The 21,505-nt window shown below is 41.6% G+C and overlaps 1 protein-coding gene across 1 annotated transcript; it reads right to left on the bottom strand.

The window, feature by feature from the left end:
• Positions 1-6,798: 6,798 nt before the first annotated feature.
• On the bottom strand, positions 6,799-16,368 carry EXOSC7 (exosome component 7; the record flags this gene model as incomplete). Its single annotated transcript, XM_010177863.1, has 4 exons — positions 6,799-6,945; positions 10,031-10,186; positions 11,133-11,256; positions 16,298-16,368. Coding segments are annotated over 4 exons (456 nt in total), but the record flags the coding sequence as incomplete, so codon positions are not given.
• Positions 16,369-21,505: the final 5,137 nt, after the last annotated feature.

Here is a 21,505-nt window from a genome sequence, read left to right as displayed (position 1 = left end):
CGAGATCAGAGGCTATTTTGATTTGGCTCCTAGGAAAGTAGCAGGCATCGCCAAGCCAAGAAATGAGGCAGCTTCCACACAATGGCTGGGAAGCGTAAGGGTGGACTAGATAACAGCATTCACACGGTTATTATCAAGATCAGCAATTACCAGACCTGGCTTTTTGAGGCAAAGTTATCAGTTCAAAGGCAGGCCACCACAATGCCAAAGGATGCTCGCTCCTTGCCTGCAGCCTTGATCCTCTGCGAAGGCGCTGACAGCAGGAGAGCAAAGGGGAGACCCAAAAGTGTCTTTATTCATGGGGCTGTGCAGCTTGGTGGTTTGACCCATGGCTGGGGCAGCACACTGGGTTTCAAACCTCTGCTGCCTTCACCAAATCCACTCTGCAGGGAGAGGATCCACATCTCAGCAGCACCACAGTAACCTTGAAGAGGAATAGGAGAGAAAGAATGGTGGACAGTAAAAAACACGCAGCGAGGAAGTGGAGCTAACAGAAGAAAATCTCTGATATTAATTAGCCGCTGCCCAAACTTGTACTGGCATCATTCCCGATTTCCAGCAGCATAAACAACATCAGACCAGGTTAAAATGGAAAGAGCCGAGTCTATGGATCATTGTTTTTGAGACCAGTTGAGAAGAAATGCGATAATAGTTCAGGAAAGGGTGGTTTTCATAAGGACAATGATGGGGAAAACCAAGGAGTCAGCACTTTGCCAAAACATTATCCCCAGCACCAACTTTAGGAAATTGGCTCTGAGCCTAAGGTGTGAGCCTTCCCTTCACATCTCTACCCCATGTTCACCAAGGGTCACAGGACAGAACAATCTGTGCTAAAGGAGATCCTTGGCCCTTAAACCAGACCCAACTTGAGTTCAAAAGCTATCTGCTGCTCAAAATCCTCCTCCTTCCAAAAGGAGTGCACCAAAGGACTCGCCTTCCCTTCTGCTTGGTGCATGCAATGCAGTTCCTCAGGGCTTGGGGTAAACCTGGCTGTCTTCACTGCTTCCATTGAATCACAGAATAGTTTGGGTTGAAGATCATCTTCAAGATCATCCAGTTCCAATCCCCCTGCCAGCAGCAGGGACACCTTCCACTAGATCAGGTTGCTCAAAGCCTCATCCAGCCTGGTCTTGAACACTTCCAGGGAGGGGGCATCCACAACTTCCTTGGGCAACCTGGAACAGTGTCTGACCACCCTCACAGTGAAGAATTTCTTCCTAATATCTAATCTAACCCTCCCCTCTTCCAGTTTGAAGCCATTTCCCCTTGTTCTATTACTCTGTACCCTTGTAAAAAGGGGAGGTGGTGCCCTTTGCTTTTTTGCTTGTCGGCCATGCCCCAAAGTCCAACCAGCCAAAGGAAAACTGTAGTCAACTGTCTAAAGCTAATACCAAAACTCTGGAGAAATTCCCAATTGTGTAAGTTCTCTGCACAAAGCTGCTTGTCTCAGCATCAGCCCAAGTGAAGTCACCATTGAAATGAAAGTCAGTATTTTAGGACTGGCAAGCAGACGGCGGTGCTGCCAGCTTATGAACTCGTTGCATGTTGGTCTCACCTCTGAGCTATTGGTTTGCTTTCATACATCTGTGGATGCCAATTTAGGGATTGTAAGAGAATTTCAGCATCACCCTGATGAATTTCTTAATTTTTTTCAATTTAGAGAAAAGGTAGCGGGAGCAGACAGCAGGAAGCAAGCCATCCATGCCCTTGAAAAGCCTCATCAGATTAACGTTGGTCTCTCTTTGGGGGGAAAGGAGAGGAGTAGGACTTAAATCGTGACTTTTCAACCCATAGGTTTCCAACCCTAAAAATACCAAAACTTACCATTTGCCAAAACACAGTGAGAACATGTGGTGAGCATGCTCCTGTCAAGAGAGGGTCTGCAGGCTGGTGGCTGAATCCAACACCCAAGCAAAAATGGCTCTGCTTCAGTCCTCGCCATGCCAGCTGGGTGGAGGAGGACCTCTATGTCAGAAAGTGGCTGAGATTTCATTTTCCTTTTTCCTTCCTGAGGGTATTAGCTAAGGGGCTGGAATAACTACGACCTTCTCAGTCTAAATTAGGGAGATCAAATCAGATCTACAAATGGTGTGACATGAAAACTCGGGGGTGCCTGCGCTGCTGCTCTTACCCTAATCTTGAGAACAGGATAGCAACAGAGATGTTCATAGAGGTCATAAGATAACCACAGCCTTAATAAAAAGTGTTCCAGCTGATGAAATGGAGGCTGAAACCATCACCAGGGAGCCATTAACAGCAGCACAGAGGCTGACAGCTGAAGAGCTTCAATCCCAGTTGCAGACCTGCTCTTGCAGAAGGAACAAGGCTCTGGGGTAAGAACTGGAGCACTCTTCGCTCAGGTCTTGCCAAGTCACGCTGCCTTCTTCTCCCTGCTCTGGGTCTCAGTGGCTGCTCACTACATGCAAAGTAAACCGGTGTCACAGCAGGGCTGGAGAACATGCCACTGCTGAGGATGGCAGTGGCATCTGCTCAAGTTTAAAGTAAAAGCTGGAGGCAGTCCTAGCAGAAGGTGGTAGATTCTAGTGAACACATGTTTACAGAGAAAATGCAAAAACTCCATGAGATATTACCTATGTCACATCAAGGTGCTGAGTCCCCCAAAAAAAGACTTGCATGCTCCAGTCTCACAAGAGCCATGAGCAAGTTCTGGCTCCAACTAACTTATCTTTACAACAGACTGTGCTGAAGAGGTTTCCATAAAGCCTAACTGTGGGTGGCATGGCCCTTCTCCTCCCCACTGCCTCAACGCCTCCCAGGGCAGAACAAGTTCTCCTCTCCTTCCCAAACTACACAATTGCCATGTTGAACCACTACTGTAGTTGCAAAACATTGGCTGATGGGATTCCTGGGCTTGGTAAATCTGTGGTGCATCACCCTGAGTATAAACACAGATCTGGAGGAAGATGAGAAGCAAACCAGCAAGGTGTACTGACTTGCAGCCTAGGTCTCTCCCACTTCAGGGGACCATCCCTGTCAAACAGACCTTTAGGCAGGGATACATGAGGGAAGTAAAAAAAACCCCAACAAAACGCTGGGTGCTTTTCAGGCAACACAAGTAGAAGCCGAGCCTAGCAGGAGTCGCTAGACAACTCATCTCTAGTACACAGCTTTCAGCTTCTCCACGCTCCCAGCAGAAGCAATTAATTTCTGGGACAAACAGAGAGCTATCCTGCTCCGCAGATGTTTCCTCTTAGTTCTACTGGACTCAAGTCAATGAAAACGTGGCAATATCTGCACAGCCACACATGGAACTTTCCACCAGCCCAGATGGGAACTGGAGCAGTCTCAGCTGAAGCCTCTAGTAAAAATCTAACTGTTATTTTTGTTTGGGATGGAAGGGAGGGGTTAAAGAGAGCTAAGAAAATAGAAATGGGCAGCATAGCCCATAGCATGCCTGGGAACCACAGTCTCAAAGATTTCTTGGCAGATGTTGTATCAACCGGGAGAGCAGCAGGCCCTTTTGCCCCTGTCAGAGCTTTGTTTATCCTTTTGGGATATGAGTTGGTAGCAGCAAACCTCCAGGGGCAGCTGAGACCAATGAGTAGCTGTGTAATACTTTTGGCCGGGCTCATTATTTAGATCTCAGGGGTAGAAGCAGCCCCAGTGTAAACTAGGGTCATACTCCACCCTGCTGCTTTTCAGTGCCAACAGATGAGAGGTAGTGAATGTGGAAGGATTAGGACCCCTTGAAGACCCCCAGTTCATTCTGTGCCTGCTGACACAGGTACAGAAGCCCTGGGAGAAGGACACGCACGGTTAGAGGAGGCACTTGCACCATGTTAATTCACAGTGACGCTCTCAGGAGGTGCTTGGTACCGAGTATTTTGTGACTGAGGTAGGATTTTTGTACACACAGCTGATCCACAGGTTTCCCTGCGCTGGCAGCAGACACAGATGCTCAGGTAGCAAGAGCATCTTTTAGGTTGTATTGGGTTTGTGTGGCCAGGTTTTGGTAGCAGAGGGCTACAGGGGTGGCTTTTGTGAGGAGCTGTCAGAAGCTTCCCCTATATCTGACAGAGCCAATGCCAGCCGGCTCCGACAGACCCGCCGCTGGCCAAGGCCATCAGCAACGGTGGCAGCAGCTCTGGGATAACCTATTTAAGGTGAAAAAACCTACACAGCTGCAGCCAGAGGAGTGAGAATATGTGAGAGAAACAACTCCGCAGACACCAAGGTCAGTGAAGAAGGAGGGAGAGGAGGTGCCCCAAGTGCCAGAGCAGAGATTCCCCTGCAGCCCATGGAGGTCCACAGTGGAGGAGATGTTCACCTGTAGCCCGTGGAGGACACCATGCTGGAGCAGGAAGAGGCTGTGACCTCGTGGAAAGGCCATGCTGGAGCAGGCTCCTGGCTGGACCTGTGGTCCCGTGGAGATCTGTTCCTGAAAAATTGCACCCTGTAAGAGGGACCCCACACTGGAGCAGGGGAAGAGAGTGAGGAGCCCTCCCCCTGAGGAGGAAGGAGTAGCAGAGACTGCAACTCTCATTCCCTGTTCCTCTATGCTGCTTGGGGGGAGGAGGTAGAGAAACTGGGAGAAAAGTTAAGCCCAGGAAGAAGGGAGGGGTAGGGGGTTTTAAGATTTGGTATTATTTCTCATTATCCTATTCTGATTTGATTGGTAAATTAAATAAATAAATTAAACCAATTTTCCCCAAGTCGAGTCTGTTTTGCCCATGATGGCAACTGGTGAGTGATCTCTCCCTGTCCTGATCTCGATCCACGAGCCTTTCGTTACATTTTCTCTCCCTGCAGCTTTGGTGGGCACCTAGCACACAGCCTAGATTTCAGATGGGCTAAATATTTGCCATTCTTAGTAAGAAGCAGAGAGTGAATGCAAATATATTCGCTTCCACAGTGAATATATTTCCACACGTGTCAGTTAACACGCTTGAAACACGCTGAAGTTTCTTCCCCCCTTGCGCCAGCTCTCATAACAATCAATTTAAAATGCTCTGGAGAGGGGACAAAGAGCATCTTAAATGATGTAACTTGTAAAACGCTTGGAGATCCTTCAGCTGGAAGGCGATGCAGACACACTCTATTATTACCATGTTACAAAATTCACCCTGGAAGTAACTCTGGGCAGCTTTTTGGTATCCAACCACAAATCTGTAATAAAACAGGCAACAGCTATTCAGAGAATGGCTGTGGTTTAAGACTTGTAATCCTCATTTAGATTAACCATTTTCTGAAACACGAAACAATACACGACTAAAGAAAAACTGCCTGTGGTAAGTCTGAGGTATTGTAAATGGTTTTTCCTCCCTTCGGTTTTCTTTCTTTTGACATTCTTACAAGTACCTTTGTGTGACAAGGAAGGCATCACAGCTGTTATAAAGCTGAGGTCAGGGTAGTCTTTGTCTCACATGGAGTGACTGAAGATGATATATCACTGTCACTTTGCCTGTATTACTACATAGCGCTGTCCTAACATACCTAACTCATTACTCAAGGTACTGAAAAAAATCCCACCCCTTCAAAATAGACATCTTGGGCAAATTTTGTGGGACAATTTTTTTTTATTTGTTTTTTTTAACCTGCCTGCTCTTTATAGTAGTGGTTACACGTACCTGAAATACACAGTAGTCTTGCAGTCAGCTTGAATAATTATGTGAGTGAGCTCCAGGAAAAGGGCTGAAGAGATCTGGGGACCTTAAGTACACTGTGTACTTTAATCTGATCCCAATTAGTAATTTGAGCTGTAATATGTTTTGTTCTATATCTACAGCTCACCTTCAGCAAAAACCTTCCCCTTCTCCCCACCAAACGTGTTCTAGAGAAGAGAATGTTCTGAATCTGATATTGGGAAATTAAAACAGGAAATTCAGAAAACACTGCTCGAGTAAGAGCTTAATGATTCTTGGATTATTGTAGTAACTTTTGCCATAATGCTTGTTCAAAATGATTCTTCTGACACTTGCAGCTGAAATATCAACTTCTTGAAAATCAGCTTTTTCCTTTGACTTCTTCCATCTGTTGTTTCTTCCTATCCTGCCAAATAAATAGCTCTTACTCTTTGCTGGGACAGCCAATTGATGTAGGGAGGGAATCCACTGCTTTAAAGACAGTGGTACAACTTGATTACACACCTTACCTGCCATCTTCTGTCTTTCCCTGCAAAGGATCATTGCTGACAGCCACTGCTTTTCCAGATGAATTACCAAACTCCTAAAAATTTAACTTATTTTCCCTTCTCCTTAACCATGCTCTTTCTCCTTAGCCACCATGAGAGGTTTTGGCTAGGTTACTATTGTACCCGTTGGCAAAAGGGCTCTAATAAGCCAAAAAATCTTGGTTTAAAATAAGAATTAGAAACTTCGGATCATGTTGTATTTATAGGAAAATCTAACCACATTTTATTCAAATAAAAGTAAGATAATTTGAAGGAAGACTTCCAAAAAGTGCTGTTCTCATCTGGCTAATGAACAACAACAACAAAATTTTAAGAGGCCCAAAACCTGGCTTGTGCTGTACCAAGGACATCCCCATATACACTCTAGAACACAGCAGCTGGTCTGCAGAGGTGGAACACAGAATTAAGTGGAACCTACACCAGTCACCCTTGAAAACAGACTCAACCCCTCCCCAGGCAATCACATCAGTTGCTGCTGGTGTGCTTCCTCAGTGCAGACAGTTACCGATAGGGACAGCATCTCAAATTTGCTTATTCACATAACTGTAGCTTTCTTCATGCTTAGTAACATTTTAAAAGCCTCTTAGCCAGAAGGATGAAGGTGCTGGAACAAAAAATATCCTTTTTCTATATACAAACTGACAAATTGCACAATCCATTAAAACCAGTTTTGAACATTTAATAAAAACTCATCCTAGAAATCCAACTTTCTGCCGTGAGGTCCCCAAACTCTCTTCTTCATCCAGAACCTTCTGAAGGGCTATGTGCAATGACTTGCCCACTCTTTTTCCCGTCTGCAATGCAAAGAAAGCAAAACAAATTTAAGACATATGCTTATTATCAGGAAGACAACTCTCACGGAACACTTCCCTTTGACAAATACTTTCCCTTTAACGGTTAATATACACCAGCTGGTATAATAAAAACATGCTTTCAATTAACAAAAATAATGGTAGTGGAAGTTTCCTTTTAATTTGATTAAATTTTGGAAAAATATACACATAAAGGCAGTGCTCCCATTCATCAGAGAAGCATTCCATGATCATTAACACAAGATCTGTGCACCCATAGATCACTCAGGAATACAAATTAGATTCACATCAGGCACAAGCACTCATTCAAATTAGCCAGCACACGCAATATGAAGCAATACACTGGCTGCCAGAGGACAAGAGATACCTGACCAGCAAAGCAGCCTGCTAATACAAAGTTTAACAAACTCCTCTGAATGTGCTCAGAAGCAGCAGAGTGAATTTAGACCAGCTCATTACCCTGTTACGTGGCCTGAGAAGCCCAAAATGCACACTGGCTGCATCACCAAATCAATCTGTGAGCAGATTCTGCATTATGATGTGCAATTCTGTACTGTCCAAGCTCCTTAAAGGAGTTAACAGGAGGTTTTCTTTACAGAGATAAACTCCAGCAGTGGAAAACCACCAGGATTAGGTCCGATACTGGGCTCTACCCTTCCCACAAGTGCAACTGCACTGTGGAGGCTGCAGAACAGGGAAACATTGGGCAATACTGAAATAAGGATCTTAAGGCAGTGATACCCTATTAGAGCTTTCCCAGGGTTTCTCTAAATGACCTGAAATACTGACTCCATACAGAGATGAAGAGACCCTACCTGTCCCTAAGGAGCCAAAGACAGATTATATTAAACTGAGTTTATTAGCTCCTGATCTATGCAATGAAGCCTATATCTGCCATACAGCTGACCACAAAGCTCTCCTTCACCTGTTGATGACGACTGCCAACACCATGGGGGTACAAACCTTAAAATGAGGTATATTTCTCATCAAAGAACCAAGTGACAGAACACGGACCAGGGTACCAAAGGAAATTTGGAAGAGCTTTGATGCAGCAGAGTAGCTGTCAATCCTCCACACTGTGAACCATGCTAAATAAAGCGGGACACACACACAGCTCTGCACTAGGACAAAGATCACAGGAGCAGTTTGGGGTCCTGAGGGGTGATGTACTTTGCGTATTCTTCTCCTCAAATGTAGGACAACATCACTCACACCACGTCAAAGTGAATGGGAACTGCGCAGAGCTTTGGTACTGACAAAAGGCACAGCACTGTTGCCATCTTATTCCTACTTGCCTCTCTTCCGGATTGGATCATAAACCGAGTAAAAAAAGCTGGCAGCTTCCCAGAACTTTCTCATGAAGCTGCCTTCCTAAGAGATATGTCCTGGGAACATCTGTTCTCCACCAGGCAGGGAAAGCTGCACACTCTTTGACCTGCAGCCAAATTGTTAGGGGATGGAGGTGTCAAGCAAGGGTTATGCAGATCCTCCACTGGACATTCCCAGGCCTTTTTGTTTTTCTTGGTACCCTAATCAGGCTGCTGAGCTTGAGGCAGGGCCAAACAGATAATCTGTGACTTCCCAGAAAACATCTTAGTTTCTTCTAATCAGCTTTATCCCTCTCTCCTTCAAAGTGCTCAAAACCTAGGAGGGAAGACTTCTTCCAAAGCAAGTGAGAGACAGCACAACTCACGGGGTGATCAGTGTAAGCTTTTAACTCCTTGCACAAGTTCAAGGGACAAGTTCACTAAAGCTCTTAAGCAGAGCAGGATGGTTTGAAAATTTCCTATGGTTACCTTCCACAGGCATCTCTGATTAGTGTTTAGATGAGCATTACATAATCCCAAGCACAGCCTTTGGGGGTAGGCTATACAATGGAACTGCAGAAGTTCATTTCTTATTTAGGGCTCAACGTAGAGTGAGATCGGTGATCAAAACAGAGGCTCCCATCAAAGCTTTGTGCAGGTAATCTGCATGGAAGCCAGCATCTACGATGAACCTGTATCTGACTTAAGGACCCGACTCTTTGCAACAGCTCTAGACCCAAAACCTGAAGTCTTTATGATATTTAGTGAGAATTAGACTCAAAATAGATCAAGAAAGACAAAGCAGATGTCCATAGGAAGCTTGGTTTCTTTAGGATACCAGATTACAGACAACATCCCTCTACCCAGATAAGGGGGATAAGTAACACCTCTGAACGCAAACAAAAAGCCCACTGGTACCACCAAGATGAGCACTCTGGATTAACATAATGAAAACAGGGAAGTGCCTTACACACTCAGCATGTAACTTCCACTTGAAATCAACTGTTTTCAAACTTGGCTCCAGTTTCTGCACTCCTCACTACAGCCATACTGAAATTAGTTCTGGATCTCTAGGAAACACAGTATTTAGTTTTCATTCTGACTCCAAGTTCAAAAGCCATTTCTGTCTCATGCTCAAGGCCAAATGCAGGCATGAGAATTTATACTGGAGGACAGATTTAAAAGTCTGAAGAAAGGTTTAAAATTGAATTCTTATGTAGATGGGAACAACATCCAGATACTAGTATTTGCATGGAGTGGGGGCAGATCAGAAACCCAATAAAGGAGCAAAGAAAAACAACAGTAAGGTAAGAATAGTAAGGTGATCACAAAACAAGTGAGTTGTGCTAGAAGAGAACACCATGCACTAGCAATTCAAAATACCAACTCTACTTCTATAGGGACTTTACCATGTTAGAAGTTTTCCTCTTTCAATCTTTAAGGGAAACAGTGAGAGAGGGAACATGTTCATTAAAAACACTCTCAAAGTTTATCGACTTAAGCTTTGCAGTCTTAGAGCTGTGAAGTGCTTGACTGAAACAAATGTGAGTACCACACATTTCAGTCATCTAAAAGTTTTAGGTAACATCCATTCATATCAGACTCTGTTTCAGAGGAACTGTCTGTGACCTTCAACAAGTCCCTTGTGCACTTAATAAAAGCACCAAGATCTCTAAAAAGTCCTTACTGCAGCTTTTCTTATACCCAAGTTCCACATCATCCAGTACCATCCAAAACAGTAACTGCTCAAAACTCCTTACCTCCATCATTTCAAAAATACTCTCAGGATCCAGGCTACCTTTCCCCATTTTCTTCATAGAAGTGAGGGCACCTTTACTGGTCACAGAAATAAGCAGGCTGGCCAAAGAACAGGCTTCCTCCTGAAGGGTAGCATCCACCACGTGCCTGTACCCAATCTGTAAGTCAGTGACATAACGACATACTAGTTTGCAGTTGTCTAAGCTCTATATTAAGAGGTGAAACTGTGAGTGGTAGCTCTGTTAGTTATCTACAGCCTCTCACCCTAATATCATGTGACCCTTGGTAATGGTCAGAGACTGACCTGACAGCACAGTATTTAAACAGCCTCTGACCCCAAATTGTGTGTACATACATAGCAGAGGTGAGATAAGTATTTCATACTGTTTTCCTCTCTGACCACTGTTTAACCCATAAGAAACTCCATATTCCCCTTTTCCCCCCAACTCCAAGCATGGACTTTTGTCCCCTCTAGGTGAAAATTACACATCCTGAGACTCCAGTGAGCCCTCACTGCAGTGATGGCCTTTCTACTATTTATGCAACTTGCTTAAAAAAACAAAAGCTTATACAAACTTTCTGGTAACTAAGCAAACCACTAACTCTTGCAACGGAAAATGCAGCATCCAGCAAATCAACTGTGTTAGCTGTGTGCCATGTATGGAAAAGGAAAACAAAAACCTGTTTGAAAGGACAGGACAGTATTGCACCCATGAAAATGGAGTTCTGTCCCCAGCAACAAATACTCCTTGTGTAATTCCAGGCAGATCACACAACCTCTGCCCCTCACAAGGATCATTTGTTTAGACAGACTGAAGTATCTGCTGCTCTGGATGTTGAGCAAGTAATAGATGAAAAATAATAAAGTCTTCTGCATGCATGCAGATGCATTTTAAGAATGCATCAAGTAGAAACCTGCAAGTCCAAGGCGCAAAAAAACCCTTATTCAATAAAAGTTCTTCTTAAATAGGAGGCCAAAGATGAACAAATATATAGTGGACACTGACCATTTCTGTAACATGAGTTTTATCTTTAGGGAAAAAATAAACAGCAGGTGAAGTTAACAGAAACTGGAATCTCTAGGTAGAAATTTGTCAGGCTTACTTTGCTTAGCGTGACGATGCAGGGCACATCATCCACGTTAAGTCGAATACAATCATAAGGGTCATCTGAGAGCTCAATCTCTTTAGAGCCTTCTTCATCCTCCAGAACATGCACTTTGGGTATTCTGTGGAAGCAAAACGTGCAAAACCATTGCAGAACAGATAAGGAATACAGTTGTCATGTAGTCTCAATTCCAGGAAGTGCCCTTTCCCCTGAATGAGACTAAATGTTTAGAAAAAAATCCAGAATATTCTCAAAGTATTAACAACTCACTCACTGAGACCAGGAAGAAAACATTTTAAGTAGGAAGATATTTAGGATAAGATCATCATATTTACATCATTCAAACCATTAGAATTTGAACTGTTTTTTACATTAATGCACAGGGGGAGATTCTTTTGCAATTTCCATAAATCAGTTCTGAACAATTCTACATCTGCCTGGATATACGGGAGAGAAAGTACCAAGACTGAATCCTTTTGTACGGTCACTCCCAACCTTGCAGACAACAGTAAAGTTGTCAGAATTACAGTAGTTGCATTGCTTGGCAAAGCTGTGACATCAGTAGCAAATTCAAGGAGTAAGGCTGTTTGGGAAAGAATGACAGTAACTAAGGCGACCTGGGGTAAAGGGAAAAGATGACATTAGCAAAATCTTCTCTCTTTAGCAAGATGGGAAGATTGTCAAGGTATTCTCATACTTTAAGAAGCCAGAAGACTCTGCTGTTCTAAGGACAGATATAGAAAAGCAACAACCAGGGATAAAAATCCAGGCAGAAATCCAAGAAATGCTTTCTTCTTAATTGTGAGTGATGAGCTCTCTCACAAATGAGCTAGACAGGCTCCTTTTCAGTCATACACAGATTGTATTTGTTATAGCCATTTAATGGGAGTTTCACAGGATGATTTAATGCAGCTTTCTTAGCACAATTAATAAAGCCATTTAAAACTATTTAGTAGCAGATGGTATCTCAAGCTGCCAAGAACACCAGTATCTTATATTCACTCATTTATCCAGGTGCCCACTAGGATGGAGTACTGACTGAGAGACTTTCCTTTACTGGCCAGTAAAACCCACACACAGCTCTACCACACTGCTCTCACTTTTACACATTTGCACTTGAAAACATAAAATATTTCAAGACATCCCTAGAAAGCTAACTTCAGCAACCATGTGAAATGTAACCACAATCTGGTTTTATATTCGTACCTTTACAGGAGCATTGTGTTTTATAACTAGACTTTGGAGGCTACATTCTTTTGTGCATTCTGTACCAAATCAGGGGATGATTTAGTAAGCGTTTCCCCCACCAATGCAAAGTGAATTTTGTTGTTCCCTGGAAAAGTATTTCAGTTATTCAGGGCTAAGAGCCCTAGAGGCAAGTACTTCACATCTGCTAACCCTGCTTCAGTGAGAACAAATTCCCTACAAGAACACTGGCCCGAGCAAAGCTAAAACTAAAACTTCCAGTAAGCAGAACAACTGTGATGCCTACTTTTTCCTGAAATGAAACTCCAAATGCTTTGCAACTCATTGGAAATGCATCAAAGCCTATTTCCAGTTAAAAATATTCCATTAAAAATGGATGAAATAAAGTCACAAGGTGACTAACCTTCCAACTACACAGGAAAATGGACAACACTGGACAACAGCCTAGACAAAGAAGTGCATGTGCCAGAGCAGTATTTAAAAAAGAAGGATGAGTTCAAGAAAATCTGTGAGATTAAGCAATTTTTAACTCCAACCTAAAATAGCTATGAAACCAGACCAATGTTTGGTCTGCAAGAAAAATTTGCCAGAATTAACACCTAAAAAATGCCTGCAAGGAGCTGTTTTGGCCAAGAACAGATGAGAGAGGGGTACAAATTAGAACTACTGTAGAGGCAAAAAGACAGTTGATCAGACACAAGCATCATAGTTGCATAAAAAGGGGGTACATACACACAAAAAGTGAGTGCAGCAAAGAGAGTGTAGCACAAAGCACTTCCAGAAAACTGGAGATTTCCTCTCACAGCTTGTGAAGATTTATCTTAAGAACTAGCTGTACCTGTCTACTTTGCAACTTTTATTTTTCTATTTTGATTCCTGCAACTAATCAGGGCAGAAATCTGTACAGCAGAACTTATTCATGTAACAAACAATGCTCTTTTCTCTGTGCTGCAGACCCAGATTTCACAACTGCAAAACCAGTTCTACCTTTGAAAGCATGCATCAGTTCTGCTTCTACCATACTGCCCAGCAAAAAACCACGACATCTGCAAGGCTGTTTTGTTATAAACTCTGCAGCTTTTGTAACTTGCCTAGTTTCTGTTGCCTTGGTTGCAAGGAGCCACATTCCATGGGATCAAGTTTAATGCTAAGTCCTGAAAGAATAGCTACTCGCACATTTTGCACTACCTACTTCCATCATGGATAAATCCAGCCTTAAGCACCTTGGAGACACAGTGAAGAAGAAAGTTTGATATCTGCTATCTTTTGCGCATGATACTGTTGTACTTTTGAGAACGCAATGTACAATACAAAACTCCCGAGGAGTAAATGCTCCGCTTAAAACAGTCATTGTCTTTGTTTCGTGCCTGGAGGGGATATGATGAGTCAGGTCAGACATATAAAGGGATTTAAATCCCAGAATTCTTGTGCAAAATTACTGAAATTACAATTTTGGACTTACTTAGCCCTAAAGAAAAATGTGCCCATAGCTATTATAAAAATGGTTAGAGCGAGATTTTAAGGATGAAGCTAAGGTTTTTAAATACCTAGCTGAAATTTGTAACTTCAAAGAAAAACCAGCAGCTTGAGCTCCCTGGTCTTGGTTCCAAGGCTGCAGTCAAGGCTGACAAAGATCTGAAAACACTTATAACAAAAAATGGGCTGTAAACAGATTATGAAAGGCAAGTAAGACTCAAAGAGGGACACACATGTCAAGCAAAGTTCAGGACACTTAATCTGAAGTGATTTTCAAACCAACATCTCCTCTTGCTTGGACAATAATATTTTATGAAGAGTGGGCAGCTCCTCTAAACAACCTTCTGTCAATCCAAAGAAAACTTAGTAGGTACCAAGGGAAAGGGAGAGGAATAGTTAATGAAGACAACAGGTTTTCACTCTGAAGTTCACCTGACTTTCTGAGCTCATATGAGAATAGATGGACTAGCATTCCCTGCTCAAATCCACAGGCAGGGCTTTCCCAGGCCAAAAATCAACAGGCTCTGTATTATGTCATACTGTACCACATTTTAACTTGATATTTGACTTCCATGAGACTGTGGATGCTTGCCCACAGATTAAAGATCATATGAAGGATACAGTTGTTGGAAGAATAAGAATAAAGCAGAATCATTAAAACAATTACACCCTCCATGTTGCTCATGTTCCCAAAGCAACAGATTTCAATTTATTTATTAATTATTTTAATTACTTTTTATATTATCTTCTCTCTTTACTCAGAACTAGGATTCTGGTTGAAAGAAGAAAAAAGACCTAGTTATCATGTAAATAAAGTATGTGCCTTGGATCTGCAAAACAACTCACATGGGAGCAACTGTTTTAATCACACAACTTCTGCATCCTGGCAGCTCACAGACAGAGACACAGACAGACACTTCTTTCCTTTAATATACTGTCAACTCTTTTGTGAGCCATTATGTTTGTGACAGTATTTCTTAATGCTACAAAAACAATCTACTGTTAAAAGTTACTGTTGAAAACTTGATTAACATGAGAAGTTTCTCAGCAATATATACAAGTTGAAGTCATTCTCCCCAGATCCTCTTTTAAAGCATTTATAATCTGATATACTGCCTGTCTTCAAAAGCATATTTTCTTCCTCTTCTTGCACGTACTTTTCCAGCTCTAGTACTGTGCGCTGATTCCCTAATGAATAAGCCAGAACTATACCAGTGACTTTATCAGATTTCTAATTTACAGCTGAAGAACAATTTGAGATTCACTTTTAAAACATTTATGCCTGTAGGAGCCTAACTTTTGCACCTCTTCCAGCTACTTTTGCTACATAAGTTTTTTAGCAAAGCCATTCACTAGTTTCTTTCTCAAGGGTGCTACAAACCTCTGTATTCCCTTTCACCCATAGATAAAGAAAATAAAAACATGAGAAAAAATATGATTGAATGTTATCATTAAAACACACACAGAGCACTTGAATCATTCATTCTACTAGATTTTGTTCTTCCATTCTCCAAATTTAAATGCATGGGGCAAAGATCTTTCAAAGACACAATTTCCCCCTCCCCACAATCTCTCGACATCATTTTTCCTCTTAGTTTTAAAAAGAACTCTAGACTAACAGTTAATGAGAAAGAACAACAGAAGTGGGAAAACAGGGCTAGTTTCAAACTGGTAGGCACATTGACAAAGGGCTTCTTATTCAGGAGCATTACATATCAGTAAATACTTTTATTTTAAACCCACAAGGCATCAACACAAAGGCCTCCAACTACCTGCAACAAAACCATATGGTCAAGACAACTTCTTCTGCATCTGGCTACAGAACAAAAGTTATATTGTGAGCCTGATTGTGCATACAATGCAGTATGAATGACACTTGATTATTTGAAACCGAGTTAAAGTCGTTAGTTCATGTTACCTGCATGCAAATGGACCACCCTGTATTTGAATGCAAGTTGCCTTGACTTTTTCTTACTTAAATAATCACAGAATCACAGAATGTTGGGGATTGGAAGGGACCTCGAAAGATCATCTAGACCAATCCCCCTGCCAGAGCAGGAACCTAAATGAGATCACACAGGAAGGCATCCAGGTGGGTCTTGAATGTCTCCAGAGAAGGAGACTCCACAACCCCCCTGGGCAGCCTGTTCCAGTGCTCCAACACCCTCACTGTAAAGAAGTTTCTTCTCAAGTGTAAGCAGAACCTCCTGTGTTCCAGTTTACACCCATTGCCCCTTGTCCTACCACTGGGCATCACTGAGAAGAGCCTGGCTCCATCCTCGTGACATTTGCCCCTAACATATTTATAAACATTAATGAGGTCTCCCCTCAGTCTCCTCTTCTCCAAGCTAAAGAGCCCCAGCTCCCTCAGCCTCTCCTCATAAGGGAGATGCTCCACTCCCTTGCTTAACTCATAGATAGCACTTCTCTTCCAATTCCCACGCCACTTCTGCTCACGTGAAAGGAGATTTGCACTTTACCTTGTGTTAAAGAGAGCTGCTTTCACTGCGATAGAGGTTGCATCAAAGAGGTTCCCACCACATTGCAGCAACTGGAGAGGAAAAAAAAAATAAAAAAATTTTTATTTAAACCTACTTGAAAAGGCACAAAATTAAGGACAAGTTTTTTAAAAAACTAAAGTTGTCTTTAAAGCCTATCTATGAAAATAAGCAGATGAGAAATTAAGATTTTTGCTAACTGTATTACACGTGCAAAATAGAAGAGTTAACAAACTTCATAATAAAGTTCATGATAAAATGTGATAATAGAAGCTGAAATGAAACCACCACTGTTCTTACTCTTCTTGTGCTAAGGCTCTGAATTAGACTATGACCAGAATGCTTTTTATAAATTCACCACGTTTATTTTTTAATGTTAAATCAAGCCAATCCATTTTCTATACTTTATTTCAAAAAGGAGTCTTTTTTAAACATCAGTTAGACAAACTCAATTGGTAGAACTGTTTTCAAAGAAGCAATGCAAATTGCCACCCAGACTGTGGTATGATAAGTTAGTTATAGAAGGTACAGTTATGAAGGCACATCGTGATTTATTCTCTATTCTTTACGGAAAAGGAGTCATCAGCAGGTTTGTCTTGCAGCTGAAAAAGATCTAATGAAATCCTGATGTCAAAGTCTACTTGTTGATAACACTATCATTTGAATTGAGTGTGTGGAGGGAGTCTACCTTCGTTTCTTCCCATTAAGATCAGGAGAACAAAGAGAAGAGCAGCACTGCACGCTAGATAAAAAGGCAGGGCTCCTATAACCACTAATACCTTCTACAGCCTGCCAGACAACTCCAAAGATGCATGTGGCCATAGTCGAGTGTCAGTTCTCTGACAAGCTTTGCTCTCAGCTGCCAGTACTATTTATTCTATAAGCACACACATCCCCAGAAAGCATTTGAAATCACTTCAGTGAGAACACACGGATGCTTCTCCACTACATCAATCTATGCTGTGTGCTGAGAGCAAAACAACTTTCACAACACTGGTTGCATTGACTGTTCTTCAAAATCTATTTAAGAATGAGATAAACTCCCACACTGGGAGCAAATCAGAAATCAGATATTTTGGAAAGACAGTTTATTTTTATGAAGATAGACTGAACTGTGTAAAAAGAATGACAAAAAGTTGGGAAAGAAAAACTAAATACAAAGATGATCAAATTATTTCTTTACAAACAGCTGCTGGATACAGAGAGGTTAACTCGCCACTTTCAGTCATTATTGGATTTTACTGGATAACACAATAAGCCCCACAACATCTTTGTTATTAAAATACAATAATGGGATGTGCCTGTACTGTTGCTAGGCTTATGTTCAGGCTGCTCTTCTAAAGCCTTTTTGGTATTACAGTGGCACCTACAGGCTAGGAACAGTCTCTATCAAGCATGGTAAAACAATTCCTCCAAAAAGAAACCAGCACTCCCTTCTCAGCTGAAGCACTCATTATTTTTTTTTTTATGTTCTTTTTCAAGGACTAAGAAAATCTGCACAACTGTGAGTTGTAGGAAGCAAAGGAATCTTTAGAAAGGATTGCTTTTAATTTACTGATATACAAATGAAAAAGGTATAGAGGGTGAAAAAAAAAGATAAAACATTGTAGACCATGCCTTATTCAAAGTTTTTCCTCCAAAAGGACAGATTTCTAAGGGATTTTTTTTTTTTTTTCCCCAAACTGGGAAGGAATAGAAAAGATGAGGAAATCCTCTGAGTGATGCTCAGTAGTGAATTGCTAAAATTTCAATAGAATCTAATGCCCCCCCCTCAAACACACAATGTACTGTGATTGGGTAGGGAATGAAAAGAGATTGCACACTTTGATTCTCTTTGCTCAGCACTGCAGGCTGATGGGACAAATTATGTGGAGAAGGCTGTATGTGTATCAAAAACACCCTCAAAAATGCCTAAAAGCTTATTTCTGACATCAATGACTTTGAAGGGGAAAGAAACTGAGGGACAGCGAGGGTGAGAACATGCTTTGCAGTACTCCACATTCACAGTTTTGTACCTCCACATTCACAAGTCACTCTTTGGAAGAGGAACATATTCTATTATTAAGAAAGAATGCATGTAGTTTGAAAGGTCAAGGTACATATCCTTGACCTCTGACACATCAATATGTGTCCATATGTGTGCATCTCTGTAGTGTGTATAGTTGAAGTTATTTTCTTTCTAGTCTGTCTGAACATAATTATAGCACCTCCCAAGTACACTGACCACTAGAAAACATCTGAGGTGTTTTTAATCGATAAGCTGCATGTCTATGCAAAATACACTATTTTCTCTTTTGAGGTTGCATAGCACAGAATCACAGAATGTTGGGGATTGGAAGGGACCTCGAAAGATCATCCAGTCCAATCCCCCTGCCAGAGCAGGAACCTAAATGAGATCACACAGGAAGGCATCCAGGCGGATCTTGAATGTCTCCAGAGAAGGAGACTCCACAACCTCCCTGGGCAGCCTGTTCCAGTGCTCTGTCACGCTCACTGTAAAGAAGTTTCTTCTCAAGTTTAAGTAGAACCTCCTGTGTTCCAGCTACACCCACTGCCCCTTGTCCTACCATTGGGCATCACTGAGAAGAGCCTGGCTCCATCCTCATGACATTCGCCCTTAACATATTTATAAACATTAATGAGGTCTCCCCTCAGCCTCCTCTTCTCCAAGCTAAAGAGACCCAGCTCCCTCAGCCTTTCCTCATCAGGGAGATGCTCCACTCCCTTAATCATCTTGGTGGCTCTGTGCTGGACTCTCTCCAGCAGTTCCCTGTCCTTCCTGAACTGTGGGGCCCAGAACTGGGCACAATATTCCAGATGTGGCCTCACGAGGGCAGAGTAGAGGGGGATAGTAGCTCAAATTTTGTTTACACAAAGGAGTTGAATATACATGGTTTGTTCAGTGTGCACGGCTAAATTACATAGCAATAGAGTATCTCCAGGTTTCTAACATTCTTTATGGATTTTTGTCTTTTGGAATGAGAAACTTGAAAACAAGTACCTTCCCACCTGACCATAAGGTACCAGTAGCTTCAGGCCTAGGACAGATTTAAGGCTTATTTTCCCTCCAACTTAACTATGCAACACAAACACTACTGTGAACAATTTCCAGGAATTCTAAAGGCGAACATCATCCAAAGGACTCTCACAAGTATTGTTACTACATTTAGAATCTGTCTCCCTCAAATGATGAATAATATGACTTGTAGTGCCTTACATTAGCACAAGGGTCACACTTCCACCATGTACTATTAAAACAGAGTTCTATAGGAATGATTTTTTTTTTTCAGCAGGAGCAGCTTCAGGAAAACCTGTAGGCATAAAGCACCTACATCAAGTATAAACTATCACATGTGATATACATGTCTTCTGTTTAGAAGAGGAAATAGTACAAATACCTTGAAAAAAAAAAAAAAAAGAAAATACAGAGGCCTGGGGTGGGGAAAAAACGAAAAGAGGGGGAAAAACAGACTAAAGAGACAAACGTTAACAATATTTTCCTCTAATTATACCAGGAGCTCTTCAGCAGCTCACATACCAAATCCCTGTAGAATATGACATTAAAAAGACTCATCAAGTTTAGAGTCCTAGTTATGAACCTACAACAGATTCTTTATTGGCACTTTAAAGAAAGCTGAATGTAAAATTCATCACATAGCATAGATCTTGGTAATCATAATTCTGATAGAATTAGGAGCACAAAAATATGAAGACCGGTTTTCTCTGTAGCTGTGGACAACCGATAAATTTGTCCAGGAAGAATCAAATAATGACCAGTTTTACCTCATACAAAAGCCATACAGAACTACTTCTGCAGCAGTCAGCTTTATGAAAGTCTTTGTTTATGCCATGTTAAACAGTACATTGCTTAAATAAGTACAGCATTCAATATTCTGTACCTCTGCTTGTAATTACCTAGTAACTAAAGGTCCCAGTGTGATTTCTCAGAACTAGCACTTCATTCTCTATTAAACTCTGCCAAGCTCCAATAACCTGGTGACTAGGTCAGTTAAAGCACTCAGCAGCAGAACACATTTGATCATTCTGTATGGGGACTAAGTCACGGTATGTACCATATCTACTATAATTAGGCTAATGTTACTGCTTTTCAAACACCTAATGGACTAATTTTCACATTTAAGTCTTAGTCTGAATGTTCCTGTTTTGTTTAACAAAACCCTGTTTGTTTGGTTTTTGTTTTTGTTTTTTTTTTTTTTTGCAATACAACTTAACATTTTGCAAATAATTTCATAGACATAAATGGATTCCTGTGAGCAAGACCCCTTAACATATTTCAGTTACAAATCTGACAAATGGAAACTCAACTTTGGACCAATAAGAACTGGAAATAATGCTCAGGAGAGTCTGACTTGCAGACTTCTATCAAATTCCCATGACAGAGTACTTTCAACACAGCAACAGTTTGCTGCTGCATACACAAGATTTACATGCATAAAATTCAGTTTCCATTTTTTAATGGGAACCAATATTCAGTTTCTCTTCTACATTTGACACATGTATACAGCTTTCATACAAAAGTGCCTAAGCCAAACCTAAGTTTCCCTAGAAAAGTTTCTATTTTACTTTACTGAATTAGTACTGATAATAGTGCAAAGAGGTAGACAGGATGGACAGTTATGTTAGGGCTAACATACACCCATGCTAACTTACCTTCACTACAATGATACATTTGCTGTTACAGCTAGTTTGGAGAAAAGTTTTGCCTTCTTTAGTGGCAGTTTCCTTGTAAGTATAAGGGCACTGATTTTTATCTGAGACAGATTTGGAGTATTCAGTGTTTTATTAGCTCTGCAGTGGAGCAGTGGCATCAAGAAGAGTAGAAAAAGAGCAAGTTGGAAGTAGTGATTAACTACAGATTCACAAGAAAATGGCCACCCATGCTGTGAAGCATTATATCCCATTATGAGAAGCTTTTTTACTATGAAAATACATATGGTTATGCTAAGTCAGTCAAGCACCCTGAAAAACCTTCTCGAATCTTAGTTTTAATTTCCTTACTGTGTTGGGTTTGTCTGTGTGTATGGAGGACTGTTTTTGGTAGGGGGGGAAGAGGCCACCTTGTGAGATTAAAAGCTCCCCTGGCTCCAAGGCAGAGACCCCCCAGCCCAGGCTGGGCCAGTGAGAAACACCTCTGTGGGTCCATATTTGTGATGGGAAGGACTGTCCTGA

This window comes from Antrostomus carolinensis, unplaced genomic scaffold (genome assembly GCF_000700745.2).
Source record: "Antrostomus carolinensis isolate BGI_N321 unplaced genomic scaffold, ASM70074v2 scaffold19351, whole genome shotgun sequence".
NCBI lineage: Eukaryota > Metazoa > Chordata > Aves > Caprimulgiformes > Caprimulgidae > Antrostomus > Antrostomus carolinensis.
Note: the sequence above shows the minus strand (reverse complement) of the source record. Positions and strands in the feature narration are given on the sequence as shown.